The sequence below is a fragment of the Coregonus clupeaformis genome, chromosome 19 (assembly GCF_020615455.1).
Source record: "Coregonus clupeaformis isolate EN_2021a chromosome 19, ASM2061545v1, whole genome shotgun sequence".
Lineage (NCBI taxonomy): Eukaryota > Metazoa > Chordata > Actinopteri > Salmoniformes > Salmonidae > Coregonus > Coregonus clupeaformis.
In genome coordinates, this window is record NC_059210.1 from 34052990 (window position 1) to 34068112 (window position 15123).

The following is a 15123-nucleotide window of genomic DNA, read 5'->3' on the forward strand; positions in this document are numbered from 1 at the left end:
CTGAATGAAAGGTGAAAATACGTATTTTAATACGTATTTTTCGGGTTATTGATTCTATGGCCAAATTTCAACAGCACATACATTCTCAATGAAGTAAAAATAAAGTATCTTAATATATGCTCCTAACTGTCAGCAATGATGTTCAATGTATTCCAATTTATAGAATAAACCAACAGACCATATCAACTACAATAACATTCTCAGTAACGGTTACAGATAATTTTTTTCTTTCTATGACTGTGATGTGTTGTTGTTTATCTACCTTAGTTGAATGCACTGACTGTAAGTCGCTCTGGTAACAGCATCTTTAAATGTAAAAACAAACACTTGCAAAGCATGCTGGGTATTATTCTAATGATATATGCCCCCCAAACAAGTACACATTTGGTCGATGCGGACCAGCTCCAAATCTGGAAAAAAAAGGATAGATGTCTAGGTCATGTTTCACAAGTTTGAACACACAATACAGTACGGCACAGTTTAGTACAGTAGAGCACAGTAAAGTACAGTATGGTACAGGAGAGTCACATTTTATTCAGTAGAGTACAGTAGAGTACAGTACGATACAGTACAGAAATTTAATTCAGTAGAGTATAGTACAGTACAGTAGAGTTTAATTCAGTAGAGTACAGTACAGTTTAGTTCAGTAGAGTAGAGTACAGTAGAGTACATTAGAGTAAAGTAGGGTACAATACCGTACATGTCACGGATTCAGCCGAGGCTGCTCCTCCTCCTTGCTCGGGCAGGCTTCGGCGTTCGTCGTCCCCGGACTACTAGCTGCTGCCGATCGATGTTTCAGTGTTTGTCTTGTTTGGTCTTTATTGTTTACACCTGTTTCCCATTATGTTTTATTGTGTTCCCTTTATAACCCTCTGTTTCTCATTGTGTATTGTGCGTTATTGTTTTGGTCTTTGCGGCAGTTGCCCATGTGTGCGGGTCTTGTTATTTCCCTCGCTGTTTGAGGTTGCCAGTGTACTTTGTATTTTGCACTGAATCCAGTAAAGTTTCTGCCAGTAGCTCGGTGTCCTGCTCTTGACTTCGCCTACCGCATACACGTCGCTGTGACAGAATAACGCACCCTTTAGACATGGAGTCAGCAGGAGCGGCGGTGCCAGCTGGATCAATAGAAGAGCGCGTAGAACAACAAGCAGCTATGATCCAGGCTCTCGGCACCGCCATGGAACAGGTGGTGAAAACCGTGGAGCGATGGGAAAGAAGAAGTTGGTCTACACCTCCTCCGACGATACCACCACCATCAGCTATGCCCATCGCTTCATCTCCGGGGTCCAGTGGGATTCGGCTCTCGCTCCCGAGGGCTTATGATGGCACAGCTTCCAGGTGTCAGGGTTTCCTGCTCCAGGTGGAACTCTACCTGGCAACCATCCACCCGGCGCCCTCGGGATACGAGAGCATGTCCGCCCTCATCTCCTGTCTGTCCGGCAGGGCGCTGGAGTAGGCCAACGCCGAGTGGGGGGGAATAGACGCCGCTACAGTCAACTATGCGGAGTTCACCCGCTGCTTCAGGGCAGTATTCGATCATCCACCAGAGGGTAAGGCGGCGGGTGAACGTCTATTCCACCTTCGACAGGGGAGGAGGAGCGCGCAGGAGTTTGCACTGGACTTCCGGACACTGGCTGCCAATGTGGGATGGAATGAGAGGGCCCTCATCGACCACTACAGATGTAGCCTGAGGGAGGACGTGCGTCGGGAATTGGCCTGCAGGGACACCAACCTAAACTTCGATCAACTGGTGGACATGTCGATTCGCCTGGACACCCTGTTGGCTACCCGCGGACGTCCGGACTCGGGGCCGTCCATTCCATCCCCCAGCACTTCCGAGCCGACCCCGATGGAGCTCGGAGGTGCTGGTACTAGGAGAGAGACCAGGAGAGAGGCCGTCCCCTGCACCAACTATGGCCGTAGAGGACACACTGCTGGTCGGTGCTGGGGAGGGTCTCCTCGGAATCGAGGCAGTAGGCTGCGCACTGATGAGTCATTCCAGGTGAGTAGGCACCCAACTCACCCAGAGCTCCCTGTTGCGCATATATGTATTAAAGTTGTGTTTCCCGAGGTTTCTCCTCATTCCCAGCATAAGGCGCTAGTCGATTCAGGCGCAGCTGGGAATTTTATCGATCGCCATTTCACCCATAAGTTAGGGATTCCTATAGTTCCAGTGGATGTGCCCTTCCCTATCCATGCCCTAGATAGTCGCCCTTTGGGGTCTGGGTTGATTAGGGAGGTCACGGCGCCGCTCAGGATGAAAACGCAGGAGGGCCATGAGGAGATAATTCGGCTGTATTTGATTGACTCTCCTGCGTTTCCCGTGGTGTTGGGGCTTCCCTGGTTGACGTCTCATGACCCCAACATTTCATGGCAACAGAGGGCTCTCAAGGGATGGTCTGATCAGTGTGTCGGGCAGTGTGTAGGTGTTTCCGTAGGGGCCACGACGGTGGAAAGTCCGAACCAAGTTCCCACCATGCACATTCCACCTGAATATGCCGATTTGGCTCTCGCCTTCTGTAAAAAGAAGGCGACTCAATTATCACCCCATCGACAGGGGGATTGTGCGATAAACCTCCAAGTAGGCGCTGCGCTCCAAGTAGGCGCTGCGCTGAGACAGGGATACATACGGCCGTCCACTTCGCCTGTGTCCTCGAGTTTCTTTTTTGTGAAGAAGAAAGATGGGGGTTTACGCCCGTGTATTGACTACTGTGGTCTCAATCAGATCACCATCAAATATAGCTATCCTCTCCCTCTGATTGCTAGTATGACGGAATCATTACACAGGGCGCGATTCTTCACAAAATTGGATCTCAGGAGCGCGTACAACCTGGTGCGCATTAGGGAGGGAGATGAGTGGAAGACAGCATTCAGTACCACCTCGGGTCACTATGAGTACCTCGTCATGCCATACGGGTTAATGAATGCTCCTTCAGTCTTCCAATCGTTTGTGGATGAGATTTTCCGGGATTTACATGGACAGGGTGTAGTGGTGTATTTTGATGACATTCTAATATACTCCGCTACCCGCGCAGAGCATGTGTCCCTGGTTCGTCGGGTGCTTGGTAGACTGTTGGAGCATGACCTGTATGCAAAGGCGGAGAAATGTCTGTTCTTCCAGGAGTCCATCTCCTTCCTGGGACACCGGTTGTCCACGTCAGGGGTGGAGATGGAGAATGACCGTGTTTCAGCCCTGCGCAATTGGCTGACTCCCTCCACGGTGAAGGAGGTGCAGTGGTTCTTGGGTTTTGCCAATTACTACCGGAGGTTTATCCGGGGCTTTGGGCAGGTAGCAGTTCCCATTACCTCCCTGCTAAAGGGGGGTCCGGTGCGTCTGCAGAGGTCGGCTGAGGCGGACAGGGCTTTTGGGCATCTGAAGGACCTGTTTACCTCGGCTCCGGTGCTGGCACATCCGGATCCCTCTTTGGCGTTCCAAGTTGAGGTGGATGCGTCCGAGGCTGGGATCAGTGCTGTACTGTCTTGGTCGTTGTGGATCGGTTTTCAAAGGCCTGCCGTCTCATTCCTATGCCAGGTCTCCCTACAGCCCTACAAACTGCTGACGCCCTGTTTACACACGTCTTCCGGCACTACGGGGTACCTGAGGATATAGTGTCTGATCGGGGTCCCCAGTTCACCTCTAGAGTCTGGAGGGCGTTTATGGAACGTCTAGGGGTCTCGATTAGCCTTACCTCAGGGTTTCACCCCGAGAGTAACGGGCAGGTGGAGAGAGTGAACCAGGATGTGGGTAGGTTTCTGAGGTCCTATTGCCAGGACCGGCAAGGGGAGTGGTCGGAATATGTCCTCTGGGCAGAAATAGCCCAAAACTCACTTCGCCACTCCTCAACTAACCTTACGCCTTTTCAGTGTGTGCTAGGTTATCAGCCGGTCCTGGCACCTTGGCATCAGAGCCAGATCGAAGCCCCTGCGGTGGACGAGTGGTTTTGGCGCTCGGAGGAAACCTGGAACGCTGCGCATGTCCATCTACAGCGAGCGATCAGGTGGCAAAAGGCGAGCGCCGATCGCCACCGCAGTGAGGCTCCGGTGTATGCACCGGGAGATCGGGTCTGGCTCTCGACCCGAAACCTGCCCCTTCGCCTGCCCTGCCGGAAGCTGGGTCGGCAGTTTGTGGGGCCATTTAAAGTCCTGAGGAGATTGAACGAGGTATGTTATAAGTTACAACTGCCCATTAATTGCCGCATTAACCCCTCGTTCCATGTGTCTCTCCTCAGGCCGGTAGTAGCTGGTCCACTCCAGGAGAGTGAGGTACGAGAGGCTCCTCCGCCCCCGCTGGACATCGAGGGGGCTCCGGCGTACTCAGTCCGTTCCATTTTGGATTCGAGGCATCGGATGGGGGGCCTGCAGTATCTCGTGGAGTGGGAGGGGTACGGTCTGGAGGAACGGTGCTGGGTCCCTAGGAGGGACATCCTAGATCCCTCCATGTTGAGGATTTCCACCGGAGTCATCCGACTCGCCCTGCTCCGCGTCCTCCTGGCCGTCCCCGAGGCCGGGGTCGGCGCACGGCTGGAGCCGCGCGTCAAGGGGGGTACTGTCACGGATTCAGATGAGGCTGCTCCTCCTCCTTGCTCGGGCAGGCTTCGGCGTTCGTCGTCCCCGGAGTACTAGCTGCTGCCGATCGATGTTTCGGTGTTTGTCTTGTTTGGTGTTTATTGTTTACACCTGTTTCCCATTATGTTTTATTGTGTTCCCTTTATAACCCTCTGTTTCTCATTGTGTATTGTGCGTTATTGTTTTGGTCTTTGCGGCAGTTGCCCATGTGTGCGGGTCTTGTTATTTCCCTCGCTGTTTGAGGTTGCCAGTGTACTTTGTATTTTGCACTGAATCCAGTAAAGTTTCTGCCAGTAGCTCGGTGTCCTGCTCTTGACTTCGCCTACCGCATACACGTCGCTGTGACAGTACACTATACTTTACTTTACTGTGCTCTACTGTATTATACTGCACTCTACTCTACTGTACTGTACTCTACTTTAATTTACTCTGCTGTGCTCTGCTGTACTGTACTGTGCTGTCCAAATTTGAAATATAGATGTCTATGTGTGATTGGTTCAGATTTGGTCCAGACTGGACCAAATCTGAACCAATTACAGACCTCTATGTTTGGACCAGACCAAAAATCTACGTCCTTGGACATTGAAATCTACGTCCTTGGACTGCATTAAAAAAACACACAAAAAAGACACACAAAAAAACATTGCCGTCGGAAAATGTTTAGTGGGGCTGCTCTTTGGGATAGCATATCCTACTAGCCTTCCTCTTGATAGCAAACCCACAAAATCTGTCAATGCATATAACAAGGAATATACAGTATAACACCAGCCACGTCAATAATTTAACCATTCTCCATATGTTAACTATCTCTCACCACTCTACATAAAGTGTCATATTTCTCCAAAGTAGAATCCTTCAAATATGCAAAGCGGGTTCTTCTTTCAGCTTCCTCGCTAAAAGTAGTGCTTCTTGGCAATCGTCACAAGCTTAACTTGCGCTGAGGCCCATATATGATGACAGGGATGCATCAGTGTCTTGGGACAACCCGTCAGATGCAGAGAGAGAGCGAGAGAGCGAGAGAGAGCGAGCGAGAGAGAGAGAGCGAGAGAGAGCAGAGAGAGAGAGAGCGAGAGAGAGAGAGAGCGAGAGAGAGAGAGAGAGAGAGAGAGAGAGAGAGAGAGAGAGAGAGAGAGAGAGAGAGAGAGAGAGAGAGAGAGAGAGAGAGAGAGAGAGATCAACCTCTAGTGATGGAGGCCAACCAACCAGACAAAACTTTTTTCGCTGAGGGAATTCATCATCATTGAGTCACAGTGTTTTGAGAGCTAAATAAAGCACTGCCCGGTGCTAGCATAGCATTAGCATGTCGTTAGCATTCTCTCTGGTGTGACTGATGCTCTGTTTGTGTGTCACGCAATTGCATCACAGAGACAAAACATTCAAGCACAGAGAGAAAAACACGTTCAATTTTCAACGCCAGTGCTACGCTTTTTGTAGTTGCGACTATGTGTATATATCACTACTTATTTGGTGCTTGGGTGCTTCGTCGATAAGCGCTGTACGGTAAACAGACAAGTAAAGCCCAGCGGTGTTTGGAAGACCACCTGTCTTCGATCAAGCGCAGTGTGAGTTATTGGGCAGGAGGAACTCGCATTGCAAGCACCATGCTCTATGGAAGCCACATGGGACTATATAATACAATTACCTTTTGTGAAACCTCCACCTGGTATGTTACAGTAACTCACTGATGCATTGGGCTGTGTAAATCTTCAAATGTCTTTGGAGATTGAATTCAATTCATAAGCTGCTAGTTTGGCTGTGCTGTGTGAATGCATAACAACTGAATCACATCCTGGGCAGCAAAGGGATGGCAATTGGAAGGTTCCAACCCCAAGTAGGTACAATCGACGGAGCCAAAGAGGCAAACGCTTCTAGACTTCTCAGCAAAGTATTTCTACTTAAGTCTCCAATGAGAAAACCTCTATTGTACCATGTGAACCCACATGTGCTTCAATGTCTGGTTTGCATGAATGGCACTATATAATGTCTGGCACCACATATGAATATTATGCAGATACCACAAGAGAACCACATTCAAAAGGACAGAGGGAAAATGTAGGCTGAATGAGCTGTGAGATTTTGAAGAACAGGCCGTTGTGGCTTTGGAGAAGCAGAGGAAACGGAAACAAAGAGACTCTTGTCCCACACAAAGAAATAAACATGTAGAAAAATGTAGTAAGCAAGAATGCTAATGTATTCCTATTGGGTTCAGAACATTAAATACACATGAATGGATAATCTTGCACTACATTGGCAAACAGCATTTGCCACAATAGCAGTGCTTGAGCTGGGAGGTTCCATATGAATACAAAAAAATGTCTGGTCTTTCCTGTTATGGTAGCATTGCAGAGTGGAATTGACAGAAAGGTATGAGTGATAAGGGAAGGGATGAAGAAACCACTTGGGTAACACTTTATTTGGATAGTCCATCTTTAGATGCTGTACAGACTATCAGTAACATTTCAACTAACTATCTACTAACCATAGCCCTAACGTTTACCCTTATCCTAACCCTAAACTAAACCCTTACCCTAACCCTAACCTTAACGCTTACCCTTTCTCTAAACCTAACCCTAAGAGTAACCTTAGCAAGCAGTTGCTAATCAACAGATATACTATATATACAAAAGTATGTGGACACCCCTTCAAATTATTGGATTTGGGTATTTCAGCCACATCCTTTGTTGACAGGTGTATAAAATCGAGCACACAGCCATGCAATCTGTATAGTCAAACATTGTCAGTTGAATGGCCTTACTGAAGAGCTCCGTGACTTTCAAGGTGGCATCGTCATAGGATGCCACCTTTCCAACAAGTCAGTTCGTCAAATTTATGCCCTGCTAGAGCTGCCCCGGTCAACTGTAAGTGCTGTTATTGTGAAGTGGAAACGTCTAGGAGCAACAACGGCTCAGCCGTGAAGTGGTATGCCACACAAGCTCCCAGAACGGGACCACAGAGTGCTGAAGCGCGTAAAAATCGTCTGTCCTCGGTTGCAAAACACTCACTATCGACTTCCAAACTGCCTCTGGAAGCAACGTCAGCACAAGAACTGTTCGTTGGGAGCTTAATTAAATGGGTTTCCATAACCGATCAGCCGCACACAAGCCTAAGATCACCATGCGCAATGCCAAGCGTCGGCTGGAGTGGTGTAAAGCTCGCCGCCATTGGACTCTGGAGCAGTGGAAACGCGTTCTCTGGAGTGATGAATCACGCTTCACCATCTGGCAGTCCAACGGACTAATCTGGGTTTGGCGGATGCCAGGAGAAATGGTTTGTCAAGATCAGTGTGGATGAGCTTGACTGGCCTGCACAGAGCCCTGAACTCAACCCCATCGAACACCTTTGGGATGAATTGGAACGCCGACTGCGAGCCAGGCCTAATCGCCCAACATCAGTGCCGACCTCTTGTGGCTGAATCTAAGCAAATCCCCGCAGCAATGTTTCAACGTCTAGTGGAAAGCCTTCCCACAAGAGTGGAGGCTGTTATAGCAGCAAAGGGGGTACCAACTCCATATTAATGCCCATGATTTTGGAATGAGACGTTCGACGAGCAGGTGTCCACATACTTTTGATCACGTAGTGTAGTTTGTTGATAGTATGACCATCTGTAGAGCATCTAACTAACTTTAACTCGATGCAGAGCAGAACCATATACCTCCCGGCTCTCTAAATAGTCGGGTAAACAATACTTTCCTGTGGATATTTTGTCATAAAGTTCGAGCAGCTGAAGGACAAACTGCACAGACAACCGCTAGAGTAAGTTCATATGTAATTTTATTCAACATTCTGGCTTGTAAGGAACATTTACACGATTTTGCACACAAATGTTTCAGGCTGTATTAGGGTTGTAAAGGGAGGTCCTGGTCCTGCCATTCAGGACCACTATACCAGGCGGTGTCAGAGGAAGGCCCTAGAAATTGTCAAAGACTCCAGCCACCCTAGTCATAGACTGTTCTCTCTGCTACCGGAGCGCCAAGTCTAGGTCCAAAAGGCTTCTTAACAGCTTCTACCACCATGCCATAAGACTCCTGAACAGCTAATCAAATGGCTACCCGGACTCTTTTACGCTGCTGCCACTCTCTGTTTATTATCTATGCATAGTCACTTTAACTCTAGCTACATGTACATATTACCTCAATTACCTCGACTAACCTGTGCCCCTGCACAATGACTCTTATCTATTTTTTACTTAACACTTATTTTTCTTAAAACTGCATTGTTGGCTAAGGGCTTGTAAGTAAGCATTTCACTGTAAGATCTACACCTGTTGTATTCGGCACATGTGACAAATACATTTTATTTGATTTGATTTATTACTTTCAAAGTGGGCTTTTCCCTGTGGATATATTTCTACATTTACTCTTTTTGGAATTAGCACAGCAAACATCTACTTGGAACAAGTTATTATAATCTTGCCTGCAAGGACTTTTGTTTGAGCCTCATCACATGTAAAATATGAAATAATAAAATAAGATGATTATAACTTCAAAAATAGAATGACAAAGCTGTAAAACATTATCCTAAATATAAACCATCAACTTAGTGAATACCATTGGTGTTTAATATGATGGTTTCAGCATGAAATATCTTCTTTTTTTTTTACAAACTAATTTATTTTACTGTCAGTATTTATTTGTTGTCAATGTTTTGGCGTCATACTGGTGGCAGTTGGAAAGAAAACGTAAATAGTTGGAAGAGTTGCAGAGTAAATTGAAAATAATGGTTGATTAGGCAATTTTTTCTTGAACCATATGGTCTATCTACTAGAAACTCATGGACAATATGAATACCATTTATGAATAAAAAAAAAAAGTTAGATATTCAAGTATAAATTATTAAAGTTACGATAGATTGCCATAGAATTTCTTTTAATTACCAAAATTACTGAAGACTCCGGTAACTTTGGTAAACTACCGGTAGCTTTGCAACCCTTGGCTGTATATACCAATTAATTAGCCTGCTGTGCTTTGATGATTGAGTTAAAAATGCCCTGCCCTAGACTAAGAGACAGTGATTGGGATCTGAGGTATGGGGCAGACATCTGACTTCCAGATGTTTCCGTTAGCGCAGAGCAGACTGACAGCTCTAAAATGCAGTCCAGGAATGGGCTCCATATTCTCACCTCACACACACACACACACACACAGTAGGCCTATGCACGCTAGCACACATAACATCATCTGTAAAAGAGCACACATGCACATCTGGCTGATTATGAAACTGCTGGTATCCTGGCTGCAGTGCATTGACTAGCGTGACATGGCCTCGTTCAGGCTTGAACCTAAGGCAGAAGGTGACCAACCAAACAGTTTGCATGCAGGAGTAGTGTCCTCTGTTAACTTATAGGGTTTATTTCAGTGTATGTCTATGTAAATGCAGATGTTTTTGCGATATCTGCATATGTGTATGTTCTTTTTTATTAATATGTGTATGTGATTCATGTGTATGTGATTCATGTGTAGGTGATTCATTTGAATCTGTTTGAAAAGTAATTGTGTGAGAGCATGTCTCATGTGCATTCCTGACTGTCTGTATGTGAGTGCCATGTGTTGGAATTTTCAGTACACAAAACAGCCCTCGCAGTGCATTTGAATGTCTTTGCGTGCATGGAGGGATTGAGTCTATTCCTAGACTGTGTGTGTGTGTGTGTTTGGGCAACTCAGAGACACTCCCCACCCTGATTGCAGCCAAAGCCATACAACTAACAGTGGCAGGGCGGTGATGCATTCGCTCTCAAACCCAGGCAGACTGCGTTATGACACCATCTCACCACCACTACCAGTGTGTACCTTATTCCTCACTCAAATAGAAGTGCCCTGAGATCAACATCTGCTCCATATTGTCACCATTACAGCACATTATCAACAGGAAAAATACCATGGCTGTGTCCCAGATGGCACTCTGTTCCTTACATAGTGCACTACTTTTAACAAGGGCCCTCTAAAGAATAGGGAGCCATTTGGGACACAGGCCATGTGTTTTTAGACCCATTTACAGATCTGAGTCTGAGGTTGTTTTATTACCAGTATTACTACTATTAGTAGCAACAGTGTACACAACATTATTGTGCCCTTGTGTAGCCTATATGTGTGTGTTATTGTGCGTGTGTGTGTTTGTATTTGTGTATGCATGCGTAGGTCCTTGCGTTCTTGAATGTGTGCGCAGCTGTGTGTGTGTTGGTGTGTGTCTCATGAGACTGTGATGAGAGGCCGACAGTTCCATAGATACAGACAAAGCTTATTATGTAATATGTGCATCATGTGAGTCGTGTGCACTTACCTCATTGGAGATGATGAAACAGAGCTACTGTGTCTGGAGCTCTGAGGAGTGGCCATTCTGGAGCTCTGAGGAGTGGCCATTCTGGAGCTCTGAGGACTAGCCATTCTATCTGTGTCCATACCACTTCAGCACAGCACCTACAATAAACAACATTAGAATATTATTAGACAAACCAAAGGCACACATTGCTATTTCCTTTCAATTCCACCATATAGTAATATATAGTAAGTAATACACAATTTATTCCAACATGTATCCACTTGAACACAATTTGATACTTTATTAGAATCCTAAATCAAACATTTTAATGGAAGGACCTGAACACTTTACACAATCATACACAGACCGATGCACACACGCGCTGATGCACACACACACACACACACACACACACACACACACACACACACACACACACACACACACACACACACACACACACACACACACACTGCCTCTTTGGCGGTGTAGTTTCCATGGCACCGTATCCACTACAATCTCTCTTTATTGATCTGCATCCAAACCTTCTATTCTTGTCTTGTTTTTTTCTCAGAGTAATTCAATTATCACTAAAGCCTTTGTTTTAAATAGCTACAGGCCCCGGTGTGCCAGTGGAATAATATTTCTTATCTTCTAATTTATTGGCTGGCTGCCAGCCAGTGACTCTCCACTTTGAACCTAAGCAAGGGAGCTGAAGTTCTTAAGTGCCTGCAATTTTATTCTACATTTTTATTGATGTATCCCATTTAGATTAGTCCATTTTTAAACCCCGCCAAGGCATGAGGGGGGCCGGTTCCATATTATAATCCATTTAGTTAATGACATCCTGCTGTGGAATGATTACAGATTTCATGTTTACTGTAGGACTATGATTAGCACATAGCTACATATGAGACTCATAGCCAACTTCTCCGGCCCAGTGACCTGGAACAGGCTTGGCCGCAACGGTTTGCCTTATTAAATGGTGAGTGTTATTGAATCAATAGATGTGAATAACCCCTTAAATACCACTTATTTCATTCCCATCCGTCACAAATTAACATACACAGCTCCGCTGGTATTCTTTTAACGTGTGTGAAATGGCAAACAGGAAATTAATGCATAAGTGTGTCCAATTTGAATAGGGGCTGTTGAACAATGTCATTGTTGCCGTTATGCTGCTTAGTGGCATAGAGCCCAACCTGTTTGCATGTTATTTTGAAATTAATATGTGTCACATATCAGTTTGCAAACAATGTAAAAAATAAATAAAAATCATTGAGTTATTGAAGCCGCATACAAACATGGTCTCTTTTTTGCTTTCTTGAGTAAGGCAACTCTAAAATGCAGGTGTTTCAGCCTATCTCAGTGCTTTCTGTGGTGGTGGGGCAGGCAGCGGAAAATACGGAGCGTAGGTGTTGGTAATGTTCTCTAATTGCGCCGTGATTGGCTCAGTGTTCTGTCACTCATGGGGACAGTACTTCACTGCAAAATGTACGGGTAGAGCTCGAAAATTCAAGCCCCTTGGGTGCTGCCATAAACTTACAGTTGAAGTCGGAATTTTACATACACCTTAGCCAAATACATTTAAACTCAGTTTTCCACAATTCCTGACATTTAATCCTAGTAAAAATGCCCTGTCTTAGGTCAGTTAGGATCACCACTTTATTTTAAGAATGTGAAATGTCAGAATAATAGTAGAGAGAAGAGAGAATCACATTCCCAGTGGGTCAGAAGTTTACATACACTCAATTAGTATTTGGTAGCATTGCCTTCCCACAATAAGTTGGGTAAATTTTGGCCCATTCTTCCTGACAGAGCTGGTGTAACTGAGTCAGCATTCAGTTCTGCCCACAAATGTTCTATAGGATTGAGGTTAGGTCTTTGTTATGGCCACTCCAATACCTTGACTTTGTTGTCCTTAAGCCATTTTGCCACAACTTTGGAAGTATGCTTGGGGTCATTGTCCATTTGGAAGAACCATTTGCGACCAAGCTTTAACTTCCTGACTGATGTCTTGAGATGTTGCTTCAATGTATCCACATAATTTTCCTTCCTCATGATGCCATCTATTTTGTGAAGTGCACTAGTCCCTCCTGCAGCAAAGCACCCCGACAGCATGATGCTGCCACCCCCGTGCTTCATGGTTGGGATGGTGTTCTTCGGCTACCAAGCCCCCCTTTTTCCTCCAAACTTAACGATGGTCATTATGGCCAAACAGTTCTATTTTTGTTTCATCAGACCAGAGGACATTTCTCCAAAAAGTACGATCTTTGTCCCCATGTGAAATTGCAAACTGTAGTCTGGCTTTTTTGTGGCTTCTTCCTTGCTGAGCGGCCTTTCAGGTTATGTCGATATAGGACTTGTTTTACTGTGATTATAGATACTTTTGTACTTGTTTCCTCCAGCATCTTCACAAGATCCTTTGCTGTTGTTCTGGGATTGATTTGCACTTTTCGCACCAAGGTACGTTCATCTCTAGGAGAAAGAACGCGTCTCCTTCCTGAGCGGTATGACGGCTGTGTGGTCCCATGGTGTTTATACTTGCGTACTATTGTTTGTACAGATGAGCGTGGTACCTTCAGGCGTTTGGAAATTGCTCCCAAGTATGAACCAGACTTGTGGAGGTCTACAATTCTTTTTCTGAGGTCTTGACTGATTTCTTTTGATTTTCCCATGATGTCAAGCAAAGAGGCACTGAGTTTGAAGGTAGGCCTTGAAATACATCCACAGGTACACCTCCAATTGACTCAAATGATGTCAATTAGCCTATCAGAAGCTTCTAAAGCCATGACATCAATTTCTGGAATTTTCCAAGCTGTTTAAAGGCACAGTCAACTTAGTGTATGTAAACTTCTGATCCACTGGAATTGTGATACAGTGAATTATAAGTGAAATAATCTGTCTGTAAACAATTGTTGGAAAAATTACTTGTGTCATGCACAAAGTAGATGTCCTAACCGACTTGCCAAAACTATAGTTTGTTAAAAAGAAATTTGTGGAGTGGTTGAAAAATGAGTTTTAATGGCTCCAACCTAAGTGTATGTAAGCTTCCGACTTCAACTGTACATTAGAAGTGCCCATCCAAGAAGGCTCAAGGTCATTGGCCACAGATAAAATGACGTCAAATCACGTTATATCTACCTTAGCTTTGATTGGACTGATTATGTCAACATCCTACTTTCAAAATCTTAGCTAGCAGTCATCATCATGAATCAAGTCGGCAATCTACTGGCAAATCCTTTTCAATCCTTGTCATAAGCTGTTAGTAGCCCATGTGCCTCACCCTAATAATTTGCTCCCTTTTCACTTCATAACATAACCTACTGTTCTGACTTGGTGGTGCACATTTAGCCTATAGCCTGTTTTAGATAAATGTCATCAACGAATATTGTAAGAGCTTTCATTGTCTGTTTATATGTCCCTTTTATTTATCCTACGGTTCTGAGTTGGTGAACAGGGAGAATACTGTAAGAATGGCCCATGTTCTGAATTCTGTCGCTGTACATTTCAAAAGTGCTGAACAAATAGTTATATTGACTATGTCCATCCTAGCTCGCGCATTAATATCTTATTCTAAATTACGGATTGCCTCTTATCCGCTCGTCGTCCCCTTATGCCATAGTTTGTATATCTCAATTGTAAGTAGAAACCACAGTTGTTTAAGCAAGTCAGCCATATCAGCTATGTTTTTTTAAGGCAGTAAATGAGGCTGAATGACAGAAGTCAATTAGGCTAATCTAATATGAGAGAGAGAGAAAAGTGAGTGCTGTTCCACTGCAGTCTTGGCACCACAAGTACAATACTCTGCTTAGAGAGGGCAAATCTGATACCATCACTAACCAGGTTTTCATTCAACATTTTATGCGAGTAAAGTACGTCGGATAATTTTTTTTAACGACAGACCTGATTTGTCGATAAACTTTACAAAAATGTCGACAAAACAAATGCTAGACAAAACAAATGCTAGAGAAGGTGGAATATTTGTGTGTCTGTAAAATTAATTATGCGAGAAATGGTAGTGGAAAGGTAGGTAGCTTAGTGGTTAAGAGCGTTGTGCCAGTAACCGAAAGGTCGCTGGTTCTAATCCCCGAGCTAACTAAGTGAAAAATATGTCGATGTGCCCTTGAGCAAGGCACTTAACCCTAATTGCTCCTGTAAGTCGCTCTGGATAAGAGCGTCTGCTAAATGACTAAAATGTAAATGTAAAAATGAAACGCTTTTATGTGCAAATATTGATATAATAACCATCAAAAACTTGCATATCGAAGTAAGTTTGGAGTCACATGTTGTGTGGTCCTC

General features: G+C 45.0%; 1 protein-coding gene across 2 annotated transcripts in view; it reads right to left on the reverse strand.

Annotated features, from left to right (window-relative positions):
• Positions 1-15123, reverse strand: part of LOC121532070 (protein inscuteable homolog) — a 130010-nt gene that overhangs the window by 51408 nt on the left and 63479 nt on the right. For both annotated transcript variants that reach the window (XM_041837740.2, XM_041837739.2), the window contains exon 2: positions 10843-10979. In XM_041837740.2, coding sequence (XP_041693674.1) covers positions 10843-10961 — 119 coding nt within the window. In that variant the 5' untranslated portion in view covers positions 10962-10979. The remainder of the gene's footprint in view (positions 1-10842; positions 10980-15123) is intronic.